Source organism: Puma concolor, chromosome C2 (genome assembly GCF_028749965.1).
Source record: "Puma concolor isolate L17-30 chromosome C2, mPumCon1.1.hap2, whole genome shotgun sequence".
NCBI classification, from domain to species: Eukaryota; Metazoa; Chordata; class Mammalia; order Carnivora; family Felidae; genus Puma; species Puma concolor.
The window spans coordinates 83,544,101-83,568,599 of NC_141675.1; the positions used below are offsets into that span (position 1 = coordinate 83,544,101).

The following is a 24,499-nucleotide window of genomic DNA, read 5'->3' on the forward strand; positions in this document are numbered from 1 at the left end:
GAATTTTTCAAGAATATGAAATATGTTTTTTTTTTCCATCCAAAATACATTGCACAGTAGAAGCATGAACAATTGTGGTCACTGAATTTAACTCTCTAAAATAGCTTTTCTTCCATAAATTAAGAGAAAAATGTGAGTGTTCCTACTTTAGCTTTTAAGGAAACAAAACTAGTATAAGGACAGAACTTAAGTTCAGAGGACACAGTTCTCAGTCATGAGCCTTAGCTCTAACATTTAACAGCTTTGTGACCTTGGTGCCTGGAAATAATGTAACCTCACTGAGCATTAGTGTCCACTCTGAATGCTTCAACGACTTGTTATAAAAATGAGTTAAGATAATATATTTTTAAAATATGTATTAAACTATAAAAGTAAAGTACAAAGTAGCATTATTGATGTGGTCCAGAGCTTTCACAATGGGGTTGGGGAGTAAGGGACACTTGGGCCATCATTATCTCATATTTTAACTTAAGTTTCTTAAGATGTCATGGGAGAAAAAAAGCAATGTGTTTCATCTTATATATTTAAGACCCAGTAAGCAAAAACAGCTATGTGTTTAAAATAAAACAATGAATACATGTAAAAGTCAACATAGTTTAGGGTATAATGATTCAGTGCTTTCAGTCTGATGTCTTACTTTACAAACAATTGGTCAAATAATCCAACTGCCTGATTTATTTCCCTAATGAATTTACTGACCTATGGAACTGATGAGCACTTTGGGGGTTAGAGACTTCAAATGTTTCTTCTAAGCTTTGGCCAAGAGCAAACATGGTGAATTTTCAGCATAGTCAAAATGAGCAGTACCTCCCTTTCTTGGACGAAGCTAGTAGAAATGTTGCCTTAGCTCTTGTAGAAATCCTGCCAGTGGCTTTTAAACCTGATATTATCGTATGACCTTTCCTGTGTTATTTCAGATATGTTCAAAACTTGCATAATTAACAAGTCATTCAATGTGATTCTCTCTTTTTTTCCCTTAAGATGAAAAATGAAGCATGTCACCATCGATAATGAAAGCAAATGCCTGTCATCACTCATCCACTGTGGCCAATTTGTCTTATACATCAGATTTGTCTTATGGTCCACATGAAGAACTCTGAACAGCACAGGTGTCAATCCAGAAGATCATAGGGCAGAAACACCCTCCAAGAAATCTCACACATTTTGCAGGTTTTAGATTTACATCTTCCACAAATTTTCCATCAAACACTACTTTGCCAAAAGTGACACTATGGCCTCTTAGGTTTACTTATTAATTCATCCCATATATTCTAGACACTGTACTAGGCACTTGTAATACACTGAGGTAAAAGACAGACATGGCACCTGCAATCATAGTGGTAAAAATCCATAAAATAGAATAAAAAAAAAAAAAACACGCGTACACTCTGCAACTATCTTTTTACACATGAAGGCACTGAATTTCAAAGATGTGGTTTTCCCAGGGCCACAAAATCAGCCAGGAAAGGACTAGGATGTAGGGGCGCCTGGGTGGCTGTCGGTTGAGCGTCCAACTCTTGATTTCGGCTCAGGTCATGATCTCACCATTTGTGGGATTGAGTCCTACATTGGGCTCTGCGCTGATAGCAAGAAGCCTGCTTGGGATTCTCTCTCCCTCTCCTTCTTCCCCTCCTCCACTTGCTTGTGTGTGTGAGTGCTCTCTCTCTCTCTCTCTCTCAACCTCTCTCTGTCTCTCTCTCTCAAAATAAATAAATATTTAAAAAAAAGCCAGACTAGGGTGAGGGTGTGAAACTATGTTCTGGTGGCTGTAAGGCTATAAAATATTGTTTCTCTTAAGAAATAAAAGAAAATTTCTAGTAACCACAACCTAAATAGTGGTAAAGCGAGAAAAAATGGAACCATAATAAATAAATTTGTCAGCCAAGCAGAAATTCCCCACTCAGAAAGTACTAAACCTTTAGTTCCTTTTAGTTAAAATTACACAGACAACAAAAGCTAACTTCTTGAGATGGTTTAGATAAGCACAACCAAAGCTTTGCACTTCATTATCATTAATTACTAAAACAAGAAAGCACTTTTGAAAATTTATGCACACAATACTGATGAGCAATTATATTTAAATAGTGGAAAGTCAGTGAAAAAGCCACAAAGAAAAAATATTCATATTCCACTCAAGTTATACTGACATTGACATTCAAAGGTTGTATTTACTGCTCATGATTCAAATATATACTACATGATGTATATGATATGGTATAATATATAAATATAAATTATATTTCTGCTGAATTCCAAAAATATTAAGTGGATCTATAGAAATAAATGTGGTAAGATTTTTATTTTTAGAAACGGAGCAGGAAAAATAGAATTTGAAAAATAAGAGGATGCTTTTATCAGTATTCTCTACCTGAAAATTTGTTTTAGCTAATTTCTCCTATAATCCCTAGGTACAAAATTTTTCCAAAGTACCACATTTCACCTATCATTCTATTGCAATTGCTCAATAATAGTCACTGGGTCCCCATGTCCTAAAATATAAAGTTTAAATTCCCTTAGCTGTCAGTTAAGGCACTCTAAAATATGGTTCTATAATATCTCCACATAATTTCTTTGCTAAAACCATTAGTCAGTTCATTTGTGCCCAACATGGAAGGAACCTTCTCCACTCGGTAATTCTGTGCCTCTTTATCTGAAAGGGAATTCTCCTAACCTTAGCTTACATATTTTGTTCCTATTCTTCAAGGTTCAGTTTAAGGTACACTTTCTCTGAGCACCATGGCTTTTGGGGATCTCTCCTATCTCTTAAATCTAGCATTTTGTTTTTTTGTTTTGTTTTGTTTTGTTTTCTAATCACTTGGTACTACCAGTGCTACCTGGCATTATTAAGTTTTATTTTAAATAAAGGTTCAACCCCAACCTTACCTACTTTTCTAGGAGCAGCTAGAAAGCAGGAATTGTATGGGAATCATCTTTGCAACTTAGTAACTAGAATACAGTTTTCCCTCAATATCTTGGTCTTAATGAAGATAAAGCATGAACATGGCAGGCATATGTGAAACTCCAAAACTATGTCTTAAGAAGACATATGAGCAGTGTGTGGGTGGCTCAGTTGGTTGAGTCTTGATTTCTGCTCAGGTCATGATCCCAGGGTCGGAGGATCAAGCACCACATCAGGCTCTACACTAAGTGTGGAGCCTGCTTAAGAGTCTTTCCCTCTCTCCCTCTGCCCCTCTCCCTGCCTCGGTGGCATGCTCTCTCTCTGACTCTGTCTCTCAAAAAAAAAAAAAAAAAGAAGAAGAAGAAGAAGAAGAAGAAGACAAATGAAGCTAGGCCACAATGACTATTGTAAAAATCTGTCTAAACAAAACAAAACAAAAAAAAAAGCAAAAGAATTTACTGATATCTGCTGTGGACCGAGAAGGGGCCATTTACTGGTCATCTCCAGCTTTTTTCACAATAAAATATCAAGAAGCATTCCCTAAAAGGACAGCAATGATTTGCAGTGTACTTTAAAATATTATCTTATTGTATAACTCTGTCTCATTTTTTTTTTTTTTTTTGTTACATATTACAACCTTCGGGAGTTTTGTTTGTTTGTTTTTAAATTCCAATACCTTGGCCACATCCATACCAACTAAATAAAAATCTCCAGGATTGAATCCAGGCATCAATATATTTTTTAAATTCTTCATATGATTCCAATGTACAGCATTGCCAAAAAGCAATTTCATATTTGGTAGGTCTGGGGTAGTTCTAACTAGCTCCCAGATGCTACTGTTGCTTCTCTAACCTTACCAGTCAGTAGACCAAAGTGTGCTGTGGGCAGTATCTGCGTCTCCTGCAGTTTATGGGAAAGGCAGACTCCTAGGCCCCAACTAAGACCTACTGAATCACAATTTTCACTTTCAGGAGTTTCCCAAGAGATTACTATGCATTTCAGATTCAAGAAGCACTGTTCTAGAGCAGTGGTTCTCAAAGTGTGGTCTGCTGAACTTGTTAGAAATACAAACATTCAGCCCTTCTTCCAGACCCATTGAATCAGAAATTCTGGGGGTAAGGCCCCCAAATCAGTAGTTTAACAAACCCTCTAGGTTATCCTGTTGCTCACTAAAGTATAAGAAGCAATGTTCCAGAAGAAATCACCGTTCTTACTCTTGACTGCACTTTGGAATTATCTGTGTTATTTAAGAATACTGACTGGATCCTCAGAGATTCTGATTTTATTCACTTGGGCATAAGATTTTTTTTTTAAGTTACCTTGGTGATTCTAATGTTCAAAATTTGGGAGCCATTGTTCTAGAGGATTTTGACGTGGTGGGAAGTAGACTGTCTCCCCTTGCATCATGATAGGACTTCCCTGCTTACATCAGCAACAGAATCAAATGACAGAGAAGAGACCATGTGGAACATTTCATTCCTACCCCTCTGAAGGAAATTCCAAGTGCAGTGAGGTTGAATCCTATCCAGAGTCAACTTCAGTCAAACCCTGCTAAAGACAAAAAGACTCAGGGTGCCTGGGTGGCTCAGTTGGTTAAGCATCCAACTTTGGCTCAGGTCATGATCTCGTGGTCCATGAGTTCGAGCCCCACATCGGGCTCTGTGATGACAGCTCGGAGCCTGGAGCCTGCTTCAGATTCTGTGTCTCCCTCTCTCTGTGCCCCTCCCCCACTGACATTCTGTCTCGCTCTCAAGAATGAATAAATGGTAAAAAAAAAAAAAAATTTAAAGACAAGAGGCCTGGATCTAGGGCCCAGACAGGTGCTGAAATTGCAGATGAGGCTTCAAGAAGGCTTATTATACAACTCTTCATGGCTCTGCTCAGTCCTACATTTTCCCTGAAATCACTCTTGATCACACTTTAGGCAACATAGATTTCTCCTCTTTCAGACTTTCCAGTAGGGTCCAGCAGTCTCTTCCAGTAGGGTAAGTTTGATGTTATATACTCTAAGTCTTTACATATAACTCCCATTTTGCAAATAAGAAACTAGTTTCAAAGTGCTAAACAAATCGCTCAAGGGTAGATAGCTGGTAAATGGAGAAATGCATGTTAATTTCCATAACTGTCTGTCTATGAAATTTTATGGGATGTTCACAACACCACACTGCTTCCTTAAGGATCATAACCTATCCCTGGTATATACCAAGGTAACAGTAAAATGGTATCTTCTGCCAATACCTAAGTAAGAGGAAGCAAAGAGAAGCTTTCTTTAGGATATTTTTAAAAATTCAATTAGAATACTATGGAGTGGGCTTAGTAATGCTGAACAGACATATTTTGACATGGGAATGTGCTCCACACTGTCTTGGTGTCAGGGAAAGCAGATGTACTAAGTGCAACCTCACTAGATCTTGGCGGAATGCCTGCTCAATACCACTCTATCTAGGCTACTGAATAATGCATGGAAATATATGCACACACACAAATACACACATCCTACACACCTCAAACTTCCAAGTCAGATACATGAAACTGGCCACCAAACGAAGAACATTTAAAATTATTGTATAATGGTTTACTATTTTATATATATATATATATATATATATATATATATATATATAAAATATTATAGATCTAGATTCTAGATCTATTCTAGATATCTATATCTATACATATGTATATCTATATATATGTGTGTGTATATATATATACGTGTGCGTGTGTGTGTATATATATATATATATATATATAGTTTTTTTTTTTTTTAGAGAGAGAGAGCTTGAACGGGGGAGAGGGGCAGAGTGGGAGGGAGAGGGAGAGAGAGAAAAAAATCTCAAGCAGACTCCATGCTCAGTGCGGAGCCCAATGCAAGGCTCCTAATTCCATGACCCTCTGGATCGTGAGCTGAGCTCAAATCAAGATTTGTAGGCTCAACAGACTGAGCCACCCAGGTGCCCCTCCAAAAAATATTTTAATTTACAATTTAAATACATCAAGCATATTGAAGAAAAATCCTCTCAAGTTCAATGTTTATACTCTTAAAATAAATCACCACAATATTTTATAAGTAAATCACACTTCTTTCTTAATACTTTCAAAAAGTTTTGTGAGAAAATGCAATGGTATGATTTAAGGAAGTATTTATTATGTGCTAGGAAATATTGACCAAGAAAAAGAAATTCAGTGTAAAGTGTGGGTAAAGGCATTAACTCTGGAACTAAACTCACTGAATTCAAATCCTGAATCTATCATTTAATATCTGTGTGTGTGACTAATTATTTAAACTTGCTATGCCTCAGTTTATTCATCTTCAACGTGGGCATGATTATAGTACCTGTTTTATAGAACTGTTTTAGATTTAAATGAATAAAATTTATAAAATTATTCAGTAAACATTAGCCATTATTATCTGACATGCCCCAAACTCATATTAAGAAGTAATACTTGGCACATAGGTTACCATTTTATTTTTCTAAGTCCCTCATGGAAAATATATAATTCTTTCATAGTTCATGGTAGTATGCCCTGGAAAATATCTATTCATATCAGAATAAAGCTATGATTTGTTCCTTAATAAACTGCTATAAATTGGATACCTAATCAAACCAGCCACATATAAGAAATCCCAATGCCATTAATTACTATCTCCATTAAGTGTGAGAATGTAGGGAAACCTATATATAATCTCTCAAGCAATAATTTGTATTGAGAAATGAACACAGGATACAGATATAATCGAACTGAATTTTCTTTAGTCTACCTTGACCAAATCAGCTTCACATCTCAGAGCCACAAGCAGGTAATTTCAGAAAGATTTTAATAATCTCTAATTTATCACAACTCGAATGCCCTTTTCTACTTTAAGGAATCCACCCCCTTTTTTTCTTACTTTTAAAGCACCTGAGTGTTATAGTTTCTGTTCCCTACAAAATCAGCTTCAATTTAGCTCCTGGTCCTGGCTGAATAATAAAAGCAATGGCGCTCTCTCTCCTTTCAGAAATGATGCCTCTGTAATTATCACCATGAATATATATTCACATATTGCTTTAAGGATATATTTAAAACTGTGCAGAAGTGACTTCTTTTACTATTATTGCTATAGAGTTCACTTTTCTGGACTAACCATACTCAATTTTGTTCCTATTTTCTTAACGGAAAATAACTTTCTTATCCACTTTTGAAGTCTCTTAAATTGTCTGTCATTCTCAAAACAAAAGGCAAACGTGATCCAATTTGCATTAATCCTTCATGCTGAATGTTGTTCAACAAAGTCATATTCATTTTTAATGGCATTGTCCTGAGAATTCACTTTCATTCATTTATTCAACGAATATTGAGAACCTAATATGTGCCAGGCACTGTTCTAGGTGCTGGAGATACAACAGTGCAAAATGCAGGCACACCTCCCTGCCCCTGTGGAGCTTTTATTCTAACTAATAAGCCTTTCAAATTTAAATGGTAGTCTGATTATACTATTATTACTATAAATTAACCTATCCATATCCTTTGGTAAGGCATTAGCCATTATTATGGCCTTATTACATGTCAACACAGCGATAAATCAGACATAGTCAAGGACCTCAAGAAACTTACAACCTAAAAGAAGTAAATAAGTCACATACATAATAAATATATACAGATGAAACTGCATAAATTTCTTTTTTTAAGGTTATTTATTTATTTTTAGAGAGAGAGACACACACACACACAGAGACAGCGAGCAAACAAGTCAAGGAGGAGCAGAGAGAAGGAGAGACAGAATCCCAAGCAGGCTCCACACCATCAGCAGAGCCCAATGCGGAGTTCAAACTCATGAACCGCAAGATCATGACCTGAGCTGAGACGAAGAGGTTGACACTTAACTGACTAAGCCACGCAGGCGCCCCAAACTGCATGAATTTCTTAAGAGATGTACAGGGTATAGAGAGGAAAAAGCAGGACTTCCAGTTAAAGAAATTGGAAAAAAAAAATTCAGAGACAAAAGGCAATTGATCTTGTTTTTAGAGGATGATGTAATTAGTGGAAAAAAATAACATAAGCAAGTATGAATGAGGAAATTCTGTGGTACACACGGGGAACATTTTAGTGGAAGAGGGACATAATAAAACACGTAAGTATATTAGACAGTGGCAAGTGTTCTGGAGGAAGAAAATATCAAGTCGCCAAGGCAGAATGAAGTGTTAAAGACAGGGATTGAAATTTATCGACTAACCAAAAAAGGCCTCCACATGAAAAAGCATCATTTTTGAGGAAGGGAATGAAGAAGATGAGGAAGAGGGCTATTTAGGTATTCAGAGGAAGAACATGTTAGGAAGACATGGAATGCTGGGAGGTCTTGAGAAAAAGCATAGTTGCCATGTTTGAGGAACAAGAAGACTAATTGACAAGAGGTAATGGGCAGGATTAAGTAAAACCATACTGGTCATAAAATGAACTTGGCTTTTACCCTTAATGATGTGTGATGAAAGAGACTGAACAGAGAAGTGACCTAGCCAACCTATGTTTTAACTGGGTCACTTTGGTTGCTGTGTGGCTAATAGACAAAAGAGGAAAGCCGTAAGTAACAAAATCAGTCAGGAGGCTACTGTAAAAGTCCAAATATAAGAGCAGCTTGGTCTAGGTAGTGGCAATAGGGGTATTACAAAGTGGTCAGATTCTGTATATATTTTGAAGGCAGAGTGAATTCACTACAGTTTTCAAACTCATCGCAAAAATTATTGTACTATCCACTCTTACAACTTTGCCTTTTTTATAATGTGTTTAAAAGGGGAAATTTCAAGTTTTCAAAGAGAAAAACAAAAGTTGTTGCCAATTTTATAGGCTTTCAAAGTTTCAGATCTTTCGGGGATATTGGAGATAATCTTTTCTAAACACCTAATTTTGGATAAGAGTAGATAACCAAGGAACAAAAGGCTTAAACAAGAACACTCAGCTAAGTGGGGACAGGACTTGCACTGGAAACAGGTTATCTGACTCACAGTCCAATTAGTGATACTTAAGTGGTTTATACTCTTCCTTTGAAGTTGTATTCAGTCATTTTGATTTCACAACATTGAGTAAGAGGTATCCCAAACTCAAAACTCTTCAGGGCTTAGGCAGGTAGGAGGAAAATGTGGGGGAAAGGAGGTGCATCCATTGTTTGAATACACTCATTTTTTTCCCCCGTGAAGCATGCCAACTAAATGAAACCTATCTGCATAGCCCTCTGGTTTGGGATCTTGGAAACGGTCCACTGCTGTGCTCGGCAGAAGGGCAAATAAGGACATCACACTCTATGAGGGGAAACACAAATACAGATAAGGAATGGCCAGTCAAATGTGACTTGTGCAGCTGTGAAGGTATATACAAGCTTCAGACACAGTAGGGTGAAGTGAGTTAGTGAGGGGTGTTGTATAAAGGTGGCAATTGTCAGGAAAGTTAGAGAAGGCTTCACATAAAGGAGATAAAAGTTGAGAAGGGCACTAAAGGGTAAGAGTGGCTTACTAGATAAGTCACTGGATAAGACTGGTGAAGTCAGTCCAAATAAATGTAATTAGCATGTGTAAAATGACCAAGACACAGGCTTACCTATATATCATTTTTGTAATTCCCCTAAACCTATGCTTGATCACACATCTGTTTAGAATTGAGCTCTGATTCTCTCCAGATAATAAATCAAATGTAACATTCCATTTTCTCTCTCTCTCTCTCTCTGTATGTGTGTATATATATGTACACATATGTATATATGTACATATGTGTACATATATATACACATACACACAGGCAGTATTCTCAATAAATATATACAGCAAACATATATAAATTGATAGATGTGCATATATATATGTACACCACATCTTTATCCATTCATCTATCACATGTTAAATACACTGGAATTAAAATAATTTTTTAATGTGGCTACCAGAAAATTAAAAAAAAACATATAACCGATTCTGTACATGTTTGAGACACTACAAAGTCTGAATCTCATCATGGTTTGCAGTATGCCTACAGACCTATGCTTTCCCTATTATATTAGGAATTAGGTACCAGTAGAAGTAGGTATGGCAGGCCCAAGACAGAGACTGCCTTAATCAGAAAATGTGAACACTCCAAACCCTGGGGACAGAGGAGAGTTACCAGTCATACCTACTGCAGTGTATCAGAATCCTCTAGAGGGCTTGTAAATGCAGACTGCTGAGCCACAGCACAGGGTTCTAATTCAGTATGTCTAGCTTAAGGCTCAAGAATGTTCCCAGATGATGCTGATGCTGGGGACTACACATTTTATGAACCACTGACTTAGAGCACTCTTCAATACCCCCAGCTAGCACCTTTACAGTCTTTCATGTGTAACAATAGCTGCCACCATTAAGGATTCTACTTCAGTTGAAATGGCTGTGATCTATGAGATCCTTGCAAACAAACACTCTTTCATCCATGCTGACAAAGATTAATAATAATAATAATTATTATTATTATTATTCATGAATTGCCCCATTTCATCTGCACAACAGCCCTATGATGTAAATTCTACTATCATTCCCACTTAACAAATGAGAGAATTGGATGTGAAGAGGTTAAATAACTACACCAAAGGTACAGAATCTCAAGTCAGATAGCCTGGATTCAAATTCTGGCTCTATCATTTATGCATGTGACTCCCCACATCTTTACACACACCTTGAGAATATCACATAGGGATCTGTAAAGTAAAGATTTCCTGCTGGCAGCATACCTTTCAGAAGAAATGGTATTTAAAGAAATGGAAGCTGCCAGTCAGTTTTTCTGAGCATACATTCCCTTCTATGCGAGAATTAATGGAAAGGCTACTAAAATCTGAGAGATTGTTCCTCTCATTTTGTGCAATCAGAGATTGTATAAATCTGAGAAATTTTATGTGATTTGCTCAAGGTCAACACACTGGTCACCTCACGGAGCCAAGAATATATTAAAGACAACATTTGCCCTCCCTTCTTTCTAGGAATACACTTGGTTAAGTAACTCCTGTAAGATTCTTTTTTTTTAAATTATTTTTTTGAGAGAGAGAGAGATAAAGAGACAGAGTACTAGTAGGAGAGGGGCAGAGAGAGAGGGAGACACAGAATCTGAAGCAGGCTCCAGGCTCTGAGCTGTCAGCACAGAGCCCAACGCAGGGCTTGAACTCACGAACCACGAGATCATGACCTAAGCCAAAGTCTGACGCCTAACAGACTGAGCCACCCAGGCGCTCTGCTCCCAGAAGACTCTTAACCACTATGCATACTGCTTATAAATATGCCCACAAACAGTTACAGAGCAACTAGCAAGAAGGATAATTTCAAATGGCTCATGTTTTCCTTTACTGACTAGAGGAACACATGAGGACAGAAGTCTTAGGATGAAAAAGAAATACAAGACTAATAAGGAAAGAGGTCAAGGTTACAAAAAGTTTAGAAAGCTTATCCCCCTATGATTTTATGTGAGTGGGTAAACTATTCAAGGAAATTGTTTCTTGTTCATGCTCTCCATAAATATCATCTGGAGGCATAGTCTTTAAAATTAAAACATAGTCAACAAAACCAAATTTCTAACAAATGTTCATTACTCTCCTTCTAGCTATTAAAATCAAAAGGCATTTTTTCTTTATTAAAAAATCAAGTGAAGTAACTGATTCATTGAAGAGGGCACATGTTGGGATGAGCACTGCGTGTTGTATGGAAACCAATTTGACAATAAATTTCATATTAAAAAAATAAATAAAGTATCAGACGAGCTAATGACAAGTTAAAAAGATAAATAAAATAAAAAGGTTTTTATTTTATTCATAAGCTAAAGATAAATATTAATTTTGATAATGAAAAAATATGCCACTGCAAGAGTAACAACATTACATGTACCACAATGTTGCTTCAGATTTTGTAAATAGTCTTGCTTAAAGAAAATCAGCAGGAGAAAACATACGTTGGTTTACTTTTCATCCAACTTGTAGGTGTGATTTCACACATACAAACTGATGACATATTCTTAAAGTATAGATGATAGTAGAAGAAAATAATATCCCTATAGTTGGATATAGCGTAACCCTTACTCTCCCATGAGAATGATAATGTGTATGCTTGAGTAAGTGAAGGAGATGAACTGCCTGTCCAGGAAGGCCCCTGTTTGGGGAGAAAAATATCTTTATAATTCTTCACAGCATTCCTTATGTCCTTGATAGTTTTTCCCAACTAACCATGTGGATCATGTTTCTGTTGATAGTTTAGCAATACAGAGCTTCTGTTGGCTTTGGCTGTGTCTACAGACTTGTGGCTGGTGGTATCAAAACATCATATGTTTGGTATTGTATAGAAAACATAACTGGATGACTACATTTTTAAGTTTCCAATTGGATTTCTGAAACTCAGATACAGACCATTCACAGAACTAGAACAAACAATTCTAAAATTTGTATGGAACCGGAAAAGACCCTGAAATGTGTTTCTTTATGCTGAACTCATGAAGAATTTAATTTATTCATAAAATCTGAATACACTGTTTGTATTTATAAACAGTAGTTAGGAACATGAAATATTAGATGTCTAGAATCAAAATATCTCAAGAAATGGATTCTGTGTTCATTAAATACTAAGCACAAAAGTCAAACAATTTATTAAATCAAAACATGGCAGATCATTAAGAAAACAATCTTGGAATGAATAAAACCTTTTTATTTTATTTATCTTTTTAACTTGTCATTAGCTCGTCTGATACTTTATTTATTTTTTTAATATGAAATTTATTGTCAAATTGGTTTCCATACAACACGCAGTGCTCATCCCAACATGTGCCCTCTTCAATGCCCATCACCCATTTTCCCCTCCCTCCCACCCCCCACCAACCCTCAGTTTATTCTTAGTTTTTAAGAGTCTCTTATGGTTTGGCTCCCTCCCTCTCTAACAATAAAGCCTTTTTAAATAAGAAAGAAAAGCTGAGGGCATAAAAGCATATTTATAAAATAAAGCACAGCCAAAAAAATTCAGAGACAAGCAACAAAATAAGTAAAAAATTTACAACTCATGTAACAAAGAGCTGATATTTTAAAATATAAATAGATTTTCTACAAATGAAAAGACATTTCATAGAAACAGATATTAGCAGACATTTTATCAGAAAAGAAGTGAAGATGGTTCTTAAAATATATGAACAAGTGCTCAACCTAACTCATAATAAGACAAATGAAGTTTGTTTTTAGGTAACAAAGAACTACAAATTTGATAACACATTATGTCAATTACAACATAAGGAAACAAACACTCTCAATGTAAATTTGTATGATGGAGAGCAAATAGATATCTTTCAAAACTAAAAAAAAGCATTTATATATCCTTGACCCAGGAATTATGTTTCTATCCCATCCCATAAGTACACTTGTACATATGCAAAATTACTTATGCAAAAGTACAATATCCATCCCATAAGTACACTTGTACATATGCAAATTTACTTATGTACCAAGATATTCTTTATAGTGTTGTTTGCATTAACAAAATATAAGAAAGAACTGAAATGGCCTTTGATAGAGATTTAGGTTAAATAAATTGTTCCTCCTAAATATGTACTAATATGGAAAAATCTTGTAGATATAACAGTTTTAAATTTAAAAAGGTGCTTAACAAGTGTTAGGTAGATAGATGATGAAGAGAGAAAATATAAATACAAACACATAGCGTTGTATATGTTGATAAATGAATAGACTGTACCTAGAAGAATACCAAGAAATGTGACCACGTGGCAGATAAGAGAAGAACAGAAAATTGCTTTTGACTATGGCAATGTATCCCAGACAAAGAAACACACCCGTGGTTAATGACTCACAGAAAAGAATAAAAATGCACATGTTGCTAGACCCGGGATGTCTTAGTAAGAGGGTGTAAGAAAGGACCTAGAGCATTTGGTCTTGTGTTAGGCAATTTTAGGGAGGGCTCAAAGAAATGTAGATTTACTCTCAACTGGACTACTCTAAGAAAGTGGATGTCATTCTATGATTAGGTATGTTAATAAATATTACCAAAAGACATGAACAGAGCAAAGCTAAAGCTGTGTTTAGTGAATTAGCAAGCAGCCACTCATATAAACCAGGATAGAGAAATAGTTGATCATTTTGTAGTTTGGACATTATTCTTTTTGTCTGTGTTCAGACATGATTACAGAGTGGTCGGTCTTATTTTTGTCTTAATCCACCATGATCACAGTGGACTTGTCTGATTTCCTATTCTGTGAAATTGTGTATATTCAACAGAAGCACACCATGGCCTGATAGAGGGCCAAGCAAGTTCCTGGCTGTCAGGGACTGTTTTGCTCAACTGTATACACTTTTGTGTCCTTAAGATTTTGTATTATATACTTATCTTACCTATTCAAAAGATGTTTTAAAAGAATATCAGGACTGGGGCTTCTGGGGGAGATGGTGGAGTAGAAGGACCTAGGCTCACCTGACCCCATGGAAACAACTAGGTAACACATCAGTGTAAATAACCCAAAGGCTGGCAGAATGAACTCCACAACTAACTAGCTGAATAAATAAAGAAGATGCGGTATATACATACAATAGGATATTATTCAGAGATAAAAAAGAATGAAATCTTGCCATTTGTAACAGCATGGATGGAACTAGAAAGTAGAATGTTACAAAATCAGTCAGAGAAAGACAAATACCATATGATTTCACTCATATATGGAATTTAAGAAACAAAACAAATGAACAACGATAGAAAAGAGAGAGAGAGAAACCAAGAAAGTGACTCTTAACTCTAGAAAACAAACTGATGGTTGGGTGGGGGTGGATACAGGATGCGTGAAATAGGTGATGGGGATTACAAGCACGCTTGTGATGAGCACCAAGTAATATATGGAAGTGTTGAATCACTATATTGTACACCTGAAACTAATATAACATTGTATGTTAACTATACTGGAATTAAAATTTTAAAGCTTAATAAAATTGAAAAATAAAAGAATGTCAGGACTGAAGGAGACCTTAGAAGTCACTGAGCCCTAAAACTATCCAATCACCACCACCTTCTCCCACCTTCCCATACCAATAGGATTTTCTTGTAAAACCCCCACAAGTGCCAGTACAGCATCTGCTTGCATATCTCCAGTTTGACCATTCTACTAATTTATCAGGCAGCTCACTCCATACTCAAATGGCTGCTCATATATTTTGTGCAGAGGGAAAGAGAACAATGCATTTGGTTATAATATCTTAATTGTTTTCACCCCAGCATGTTTGACCTCTTCAAATGCATCTTCTCCTACAGCAACTAGTAGAGCAGAATAATTACCTTTCTAATTTTATGTAAAATATTCCTATTAATACTCTCCAAACTGCAATTGTCTTTTTGTGTGCCAGTGTTCCAACACAGTTTTGTATCTTTTGTTATCATTACATTTGCAGAGATTCTTATCTGTTGCCGCTGACAAACCCATTTGTTTTTGTACTCAATTACATGTAATTAGTCTTTTCTTCACGAACAAAAGAACAGGTGTCTTTATCAATTCAAAGATACCATGGTAAGGTTGGTTGGACCTAATGATGTCTAGTGAACCAAACAGCACAATTCTGACAGATGCTCATAGTAACACGATTTTTTTTCAAACAATCAAATGCTTTTACTCCTGCCCACACCAAGTAGAGAAAGAAAAGTCATTTTCACATCTTAGAGGCTTATAATTTTCTATTTTTTAAAAAATGAGTAGAATTTTAATCCTTATGATATTTCTATCCTTCATCCCTACTAAGAAAAAGTATAAATAAAAATTATTTGCTTTTATTGGAAATTGTTCAATGAAAATATGTATGTATGAGGAGGGGAATCAAAATAAAGTACATTAATTGAAAAACTGGTGAAATCTGAATAACATCTATAGCTCAGTTAATAATATTGTACCAGTTTTAAGTTCTTGATTGTGATAATTTTACTGTTGTCACATAAACGATACCCTTAGGAGAAACTGGGTGAGAAGTACATAGGAATATCCTGCATTATTTTGTAATTTTTCTGAAGTCTAAAATTATTTCAGAAGAAAAGTTTAAAAAAAATATTTGGGTGAGTGAGGTATTTAGCCAATGACTCAGAAAAATTTTGCACATATGCACAAGAAGACATCCATTCATTCATTCCATTTTTTTTTCGTTGAGTACTTACTATGCATCAGAGATCATTCTAAAGATAACTCAAAGAGCAAAACAAAATCTCTTCCCTCTTGAAACCTACATTCTCCTGGGAGAAAGATCAAAAACAAACAAACAAACAAACAAACAAACAGCAACAGTGTATGTGTATAGTTTTATATCATGTGGTTATAAAAGCAATGAATACAAAAAAGGGGGGATATCAGAATAGAGAGAGCCAAGGTGAGATGTGTCATTTTATAAAGGACAGTAAGGGAGGGTATTTTCAATATCTATAAGAAATAGAAATGATAATTATCCACCAAAAAGAGAATGGATAAATATATTTGGGTATATTCATGCAAAGAGATACTTTACAAACATGAACATGAATAATAGAAAGCAAATATATCACCATCTGTGCAGCTCACAACCATAATATAAGGGAGAAAAAGTACATAGAAATTATACAGCAATGCTCTCACTTATACAAAGTTTAAAACATGGAAAACAATATTATGAATGATTTAAGTATACACATATGAAATAAATGTATTTTTAAAACTTCATGGGGGCGCCTGGGTGGCGCAGTCGGTTAAGCGTCCGACTTCAGCCAGGTCATGATCTCGCGGTCCGTGAGTTCGAGCCCCGCGTCAGGCTCTGGGCTGATGGCTCAGAGCCTGGAGCCTGTTTCCGATTCTGTGTCTCCCTCTCTCTCTGCCCCTCCCCCGTTCATGCTCTGTCTCTCTCTGTCCCAAAAATAAATAAATGTTGAAAAAAAAAGAATAAAACTTCATGGAAATAAAAAATGCTAAATTCAGGATAGTAGTTACGTCTGATACTGAAGGAAAGCAGAACTCCATCGGGAGAACATACAGTGGGTTCAAATGCATTTATACTGTTACCTGAATTTTAAGTCAGAGGTTGGGCATCCAGGTAGATTCATCCTAGTCTTGTTATTTTGTATACCTGAACTACTTTTAATACCAATATATCAAAAGGTGAGTGTAGTTGTTTATCTTAAGAAAAAAATATTTTAAATTTATTAATTCAGTTTCTAACAGTATTTGACAAAATGTATCACCCTCAACATGTGTTATGCACAATGCCACTATGCATATATACACACATAGGCATATATATTTGTACATATATATGTGTGCATACAAACATGTTTATAAATATATAGGTATGGATTTACACTAGACACTGACCCAGCATCTGCAGAGAGAGCACTGTTTAATTCTTTGTCTATGAAATGGAGAAGGAAGGATTTTTGTCAGTTGAACTCACATTTTTTGCCCTTGCCCTTCAGCCACAACCTCATGATAAAAGTCATACATCTTCAGGATGCCTGTCTGGGTTACAGCTGCATCCTGTGGAATGAAGTGTGGCTATTTGGCTTACTTGGGGATTAAATCTCTTCTCTTCAATTTATAATTTTTCATTTTTTTTAAAAAGTTGAATGGACAATGCTGACAGAAGATATTATTATCTCAAGCTGCCTCATTTTATAGAAAAATAAACTGAGATCCAGGGATACCTCAGAGATAGCAGAGGTGATACAGTGAAGCAATCTCCCTGATTCATTTCACCCATACTAACAGCTTACTAAATCTACATGAGGTAGAGATACAATAGATGAAAATCTTGCATGGAGAGAAAGGCATCCCCATTCCTCGGTACTCAGTTGAAAATGTGAATCATTTAAAGAGTGCATTCCTACAGCCACAAACCAACAATGCAAACCACAATAGGCTAATCAACCACTTTGCAGAAAACTGGGGATGCAATTTTTTATAATAAGATCTTTTCTGTATTGTAATTCATATTTTGCAATGTGTAATATTAAATGAACAAAGAATGATTTAGAAAGGGTGGACAAGAACATTTTCACACTTTTGGAGTTGCAGATCTTCCCCCAAATCTTTAATTTTAATTTAAAAGTTATTTCTCCATAGAATATAAGGCTTCTTACATTATCTTAGGCAATTTGGTAGATTGCCACCCTGACCACAAAATTATATCCATCAGAAGACAACTCAATGGGACATATATTTGATGAGTATTTACTATGTGCTTGGCACTAACGATCTAGCAGTGAATCCAAACAAACTTTAGGAAACTATATGGCACCCTGCATAATTTTAAGATAACATGAATTTCCCCCTGGGTATCTGTGTATGATTCTGCAGGAAGTAAAAGATATGATGAGAGTGATCACTCTTGGCTCTGAGGCTTATATTCCATTTTTTTTCTGAAATGCAAATATACTACTATGTCATATCTTGATGATTTTGTTTAGTTATTAAACTTGTCAACTCTATACTTGAATTAGTTAAAAACTAATTCCAGGGATATTATTAAAACACTTTGAATACGTGGCACTTTATTTTAAAAACTTATAAACAAACTTTCAGGTCTACTAGTCTTTATTATCCTGTTATTACCAATACATCATCATACTATTTTAATATATTTTTCTTTTACAATTAATAATTTGAGGTGCCTGGATGGCTCAGTCAGTTAAGCATCCAGCTCTTGATTTTGGCTCAGGTCATGATCTCATGGTTTGTGAGATGGAGCCTTGGGTCAGGCTCTGCACTGACAGCACAGAGCCTGCTTGGGATTCTCTCTCTCCCTCTCTCTGCCCCTCCCTTCTCATGTTCTCTCTCTCTCAAAATAAACAAATAAATACTTAAAAAAATTAAAATCAATAATTTTGTCATTAAAATGAAATCACATGTAATATACAGATGTATATACTCAATGTTTACCTTAAGAAGTAATTTTGGCCTGCCAGAAATGATGTTTGGAGAATTATTATAAAATGCTCGCTATTTGGTTCTAGGATTAAAACACCATCTTGTGCTGGAAATTCTGCCTTGTTCCTATAAATATTTATCACCATATTGACTATAAACACTGGAATGGGACAATCTTCTTATCCACTGACTATCTGGAACTCTTTCAATTCTCTACCTTCTCATTTAGTGTGTGACCTCTCTCAACTGTGTCTTTACTCTAGGGAGTCACAGCAAAAAGGATAGAAGACAGACACCAGCTTACTAGCAGTTAAACAGTTCAAAAGGCAGCCTGGCCACACCCTAAGACTTAGATACACCAGACCATACATTTGATCATCGTTAACTGGACTGGGAGAAGTTAATGCTCCTTACTGTAGTCGCTGTTTTCGTCCTTGGTCCCGTCAATGGTACCATCTGGGTGCATCTGCAGGAAATATCCCTGCTGGCTGAATAACCTTGTCACAATTCCTTTCAGCTGGGGTTCTGCAAAACAAAATAGAATGGTTATTCAAGTTCTTATTTTGTTTATAAAAATACACACTTGCAAATTGTCCAAAAATTCTCTAAAGTCACAAATGCCAATGGCTTAAATATTGAAATAAGTATATGGAAAAGGGGCATCTCAGTAACATGTCTTTACTCTTCTTTTTCCTTCTAGAGGCAGAGCCATAATACTATGCATCAGGAAACCAAATATAAATAGATAAAAACTAATTATGACTCAGAAAATAAAGAGGCGTGCTAAAAAGTGAATTATTTTTCTTCCTCATGCATCTAATGTCTGACTGCAAGATGCCACCAACTGTATGGTCTCATTCTAGAATCAGTATTTACAACGAACCGCCACTATAATTCCTAAGTTTCCAGTAGTCAAAAACAGGCCCTGGAAGATTTCTATTTCTGCTGAATATAAACTATCCATTAGAAACTCCTGGGTTTTGAAATTCTGATCAACTTCAGCCAGAAAGAAAGAATAGCTTGGATAAGAACCACAGGAAAAAGCAAAACCCCCACGGCCATGAGATGTCACTGAAAAGTATGTGAAAATAAATTTCACCTTCAATAAATACTTCACCAGACAGAAGCCTCAGCACTACAAAAGTCATTTTTCCAGTACCAAAAAAAGTAATAAATTCATGTATATTTCTCTAAATATTTCACTAGAAGTGAAAGAAGCTGTCCTCACTAGAAGTGACCATTAGAAGTGTTCCTCAGCTTTTATAAACTCCCTACACATTAATACCATCAAACTGAACTTTGTATACCACATTTGGGTTTTTACATATCAGCTACCATAAATATTTAAAGCTTTCTCATTATGGTGCTGGCTGCCAGCGACAATTCACTTTCTATAGCATCACTACCATCTGTGTCTCTACTTCAGCACTGGGCAAATATTAGACTATTCTAACGCATTCCTGAAGTAGCAACATACTATCCTCAAATTCAGCATCATACTGAATTTCAACTGACAGTCAATTTCATTCCTTCACCCATTTATTCAACCAATTACTCCAAATCTCTTTTTTGTCAGACAATATGCTAGGTACTGTGTGTTACACCAAACACACTGATTGATGTGACTACATAAGAATTCTAGTTAAGGATTCAGTGTGTTTAACTCTTTGGGAATAGACCTGCTCTCTATAGCATATGTCTGCGGTTAAACTTTTTCATATATGACTTGATCACACGTGTTCAGGAATATAAGGCACTACCTATATAAACATGTCCTCTTGAAAGCAATCCTAATAAGCAGAGAAGGTACTAAGAAAATTTGGAATAATGAAGCAGGGTTATGAAAAAAAAGAACTGAACTGGAAATGAGGAATTCTGGCTGATGACTATATGTTATATATGTGTGTTAAATAAATTTATTTAATTTGTAGGACTATCTAGAAGTCAAACTAAGTGATCTTTAGATCCCTTCTATAAGTATCTATTGACTTGGGGTACATTAGAATCCTCTTCCCTGAGTGATAGCAGAAATCAAGGAATGTTCGGTGTGTTGCCTCCATGGGTCCACCCAATCTGACATATTAGGAACATGCTGGAGGAACACATAGCTGGCTAACCTCACTGTAAAACAATATCCTGTGCCGCCATCAAATCCTACCAACGTTTCTAGGCTCAGCTCAAGATCACCTCCTCCAAGAAAGTTTGGCTATCGTAACTGAGGGAAATATATAATTGGGGGAAATAAAAAGAACATGTGTGCCTCTGTCATGAGGCTAACTGACTGACAGGTAGGTGCTAATATGGCATACTTAATTCTATATATGCAGGCAGAAGACCGAGCTTTGAGCCACAATTGCCATGTGCTCCTGAGGAAGTCATTTTACATTTGAGGCTCAGTTTTCATATAAAGGGAAAAAATAATTCCTATGCTAATTATAACTGCTGGGAAATTCAATGAATAAATATAGGTGATAGTATGAATTCAAACCCATAAGAATATAAAGCCTAATTAAGGTCTATTTTCAGTGATGAAAATCAAGAAAACAGCATAAGTGAGGTAAAGGAACATACTAAGAACCAACTTTGTGTCTTCTGATTTCTGTTTTCATAAAATATTAATTAAGCTTCTAAGTCATTAAACAATGGGCTACAAGTAGAGGATAGAACAGGATAGAAGGAAAGGGACAGGTTGTCTTATAATTGATATTTTATTTCTAATAAGCTTGATAAGGTCACTTTAAGAAGTCATGTTTGGGTTGGTAATGAGATACATGGCAGCTGAGTCACTAATCAGCAGATGATTGTTTTTTTCATGCTCTTTCTGTAGCTGTAATTAAACACTTCTTTTGCTATGGTGAAGCCATCCCTTTGTTGGGGCCCTGGGAATTCAGGTTGGTAACTCCAGTTCAAGACAATGAGCATCAGGCATTTATACTGCCCCCAACTGCCTAGAAGCAGTGCTAGAACCAGCTCAGAGTCCGAGTTTTAATTATGTGATGATCTATGAAAGCACATGTCTTGCACTGTAGATGTTTCACAGGAGACTTGACCATCTATTGAAAAAATGCCTTGAACCTAGAATGTGTCATAGAAAGCCAGGCCTGTACCCTGATTACCATCTATCAAACCCTATCAATCTTTCTAGGCTCAGCTCAAGTTCTCCTCCACGAAGGCTTGACTATCCTAAGTGTGGGTCATTTTTATAACTGAGGGGGGAAAAGAGCTGTTTTATCGTATTTTAAAGAAAGGGATTTAAAAGATGAGACCACTTTTTTGGTATACCTAAAATCCTGGAGGCACTCAATAAATATGCTTTTTATTTGTCAGATTATCCTTAGGGATCTAAGAGATTAATATATTCTATGCTGTCCTCAGGGAGCACCCAGTCTAGTGCATGAAACATATTTATATATAATACTAGTGTGATGTAGGTGTTAAATAAGGGATAGAAGCAGAGTGGCATGATGGCACCAAGGAGTAAGGGACTAATTCTGCCTCAAGGTTGGGTGAAGGAACCTTATCCATCACTTGAAGAGTAAGTGGCATTTTCAGAGTCAAAAAAAGAAAAAGAAAAAAAAAAAACAGAGAAAGAGCATTCCAGACAAATAAACAATGGATATTTTCCAATTTATATGATTCTAAGATAATGTTCTTCTATTATTTTTCTTCTTTTTTTTAATGAAATGGTGGCTATATTACTAGATGGTGAGGTGGCAGGGATTTGGTTTGTTATCTTTTGTACTCTAAAATGGTGTGGCAAATGCTGCTAGCTTTTCTCCCAAATCCATTTCCTCTTTTTCCTGGGCACCCAGCTAGACCATATGTCCTAGCCTCCCTTGCAGTTAGGTTTGGCAGATGAATGAGTGTCATATGGAATGTAAGTGGAAGTGATGTGTGCCATTTTCAGGCCGAGGCTTTTAAAAGCAAACATTCTCTTAATGCTGGCTGGATTTTGATGACAAAGCCCTAGGGGATGTCAACAAAATAGAAGAATGCTGGGCTTCTGAATAACTGATGGAAAAAAGGCAATAGCCATCAGAAATGCCCACTTTGGACACTTAGGTGTACAAGAAATAAACTTCCATTGGTGATACATAGTAACTTCCTTCCAAAAAGTACAATAAGAAAAGGGGGACAGGACAGAGGAACTTCACAGTAGAGAAACCTGACAAACAAAACACTACCTCAGCAAGGTGATCAAGGTTACCATCAAAAGTCATAAATCATACTGATAACATGTACTCTTAATATGATGTGATGAGAATGGCACTTTACCTCTGTGGTCTTCTTCCCTTAAACTCATAACCCCAGTCTAATCATAAGAAAAACACCAGGCAAATACCAACTGAAGGACATTCTACAAAATAGCTGACTAGGAATCCTTAAGTTGTCAAGGTCACCAAAAATAAGAAAAGTCTAAGAAAATGTCATAGCCAAGAGGAGTCTAAGATAGGACAATTAGATGTAATGTTGTATTGTAGATGGGATCCTGGAACCGAAAAAGAACAATAGGTAAAAACTAAGGAAATCTTAATGAATTACAGACTCTCGTTAATCATGAGGTGTCAGCACTGATTTTTTTAAGTTTACTTATTTATTTTGAGAAAGAGAGAGAGAGCACGTGTGTGTGTGAGTGTGCAAGCAGGGGAGGGGGAGAGAGAGAGAGGGAGAGAGAGTGAGAGTCCCAAGCAGGCTCCACCAACCCTGTCAGCATAGAGCCCAATGCGGGGCTTGATCTCACAACCGTGAGATCATGACCTGGGCCTAGATCAAGAATCAGATGCTTAACCAACTGAGCCACCCAGGCACCCCAACACTGATTTGTTGATTTTCATAAGTATACCAAACTAATATAAGATGTTAATATGGGAAACTGAGGATAGTTTAAATGGGAACTCTTTGTACTAACTTAACTTTTCTGTAAATTTAAAACCATTCCACAATAAAAAGTTGAGTGATAATTATAGCTACAAAGCAGGTTAGAAATTTAATTCTTAGAGAGGTTGAGTGAGACAGTCGGTAAAGGATAGGAATTCATGTTCAACAATGCTTCCCTTCAGGATGACATGGCAACTTCAACAGAGGTTTGAATTCAAAGCCACTCAGAAGAGCTGTGACATGGAAGAGCTATCTTGACATTCCTGTTGCTTTAGCACATAGTGCTGTGGAACAGTTACCTAAGTATATACTGGAAACCCAGAGCAGGTGGACTATGGGGGCCAATCACACATCTCAGGATGACCACTGGACAGCAGAAAACAAAATGAATTTTATAATTGGAAAGGACCTTGGAATCTCACACTTCCCTTCATCAAAATCCCTTCCTTCATCAATGCCAAAGATTAAAAAATAAATAAATAAGTAAATAAATAAATAAATAAATAAATAAAATTGAAAAATAAACACAAAAGCAAACTTGAGGCTCAGAGGGAAAGTGTCTTGTCCGAGGTCATCCACCTAACACAGAGTTGAGTTAGGACAAGAACTACTCTCCTATACACTGAATGAACATCATTCTTTCCTTTGAAAAAGCAGCTAAGATACAATCCATATCTTGTGCAAGGGAGGGGTTAAGGGACAAAAGGTAAAGAAGAGAGGAGAAGGAGGAGGAAGAGCACTGAGTTGTATGTCAGTTATTGGAGTACAGGGGTAAAAAAGAGAAGAGGCTACAGGAAAGTCTGCAAGAAGTATATACGTACACATATACACACACAA

At 36.1% G+C, this 24,499-nt stretch overlaps 1 protein-coding gene across 4 annotated transcripts in view; it reads right to left on the reverse strand.

Moving 5' to 3' along the window:
- Positions 1 to 24,499, reverse strand: part of FGF12 (fibroblast growth factor 12) — a 564,772-nt gene that overhangs the window by 199,822 nt on the left and 340,451 nt on the right. For all 4 annotated transcript variants that reach the window (XM_086675007.1, XM_086675006.1, XM_086675008.1 and 1 more), the window contains one exon: positions 19,199 to 19,309. In XM_086675007.1, the coding sequence (XP_086531133.1) occupies positions 19,199 to 19,309 (111 nt within the window). The remainder of the gene's footprint in view (positions 1 to 19,198; positions 19,310 to 24,499) is intronic.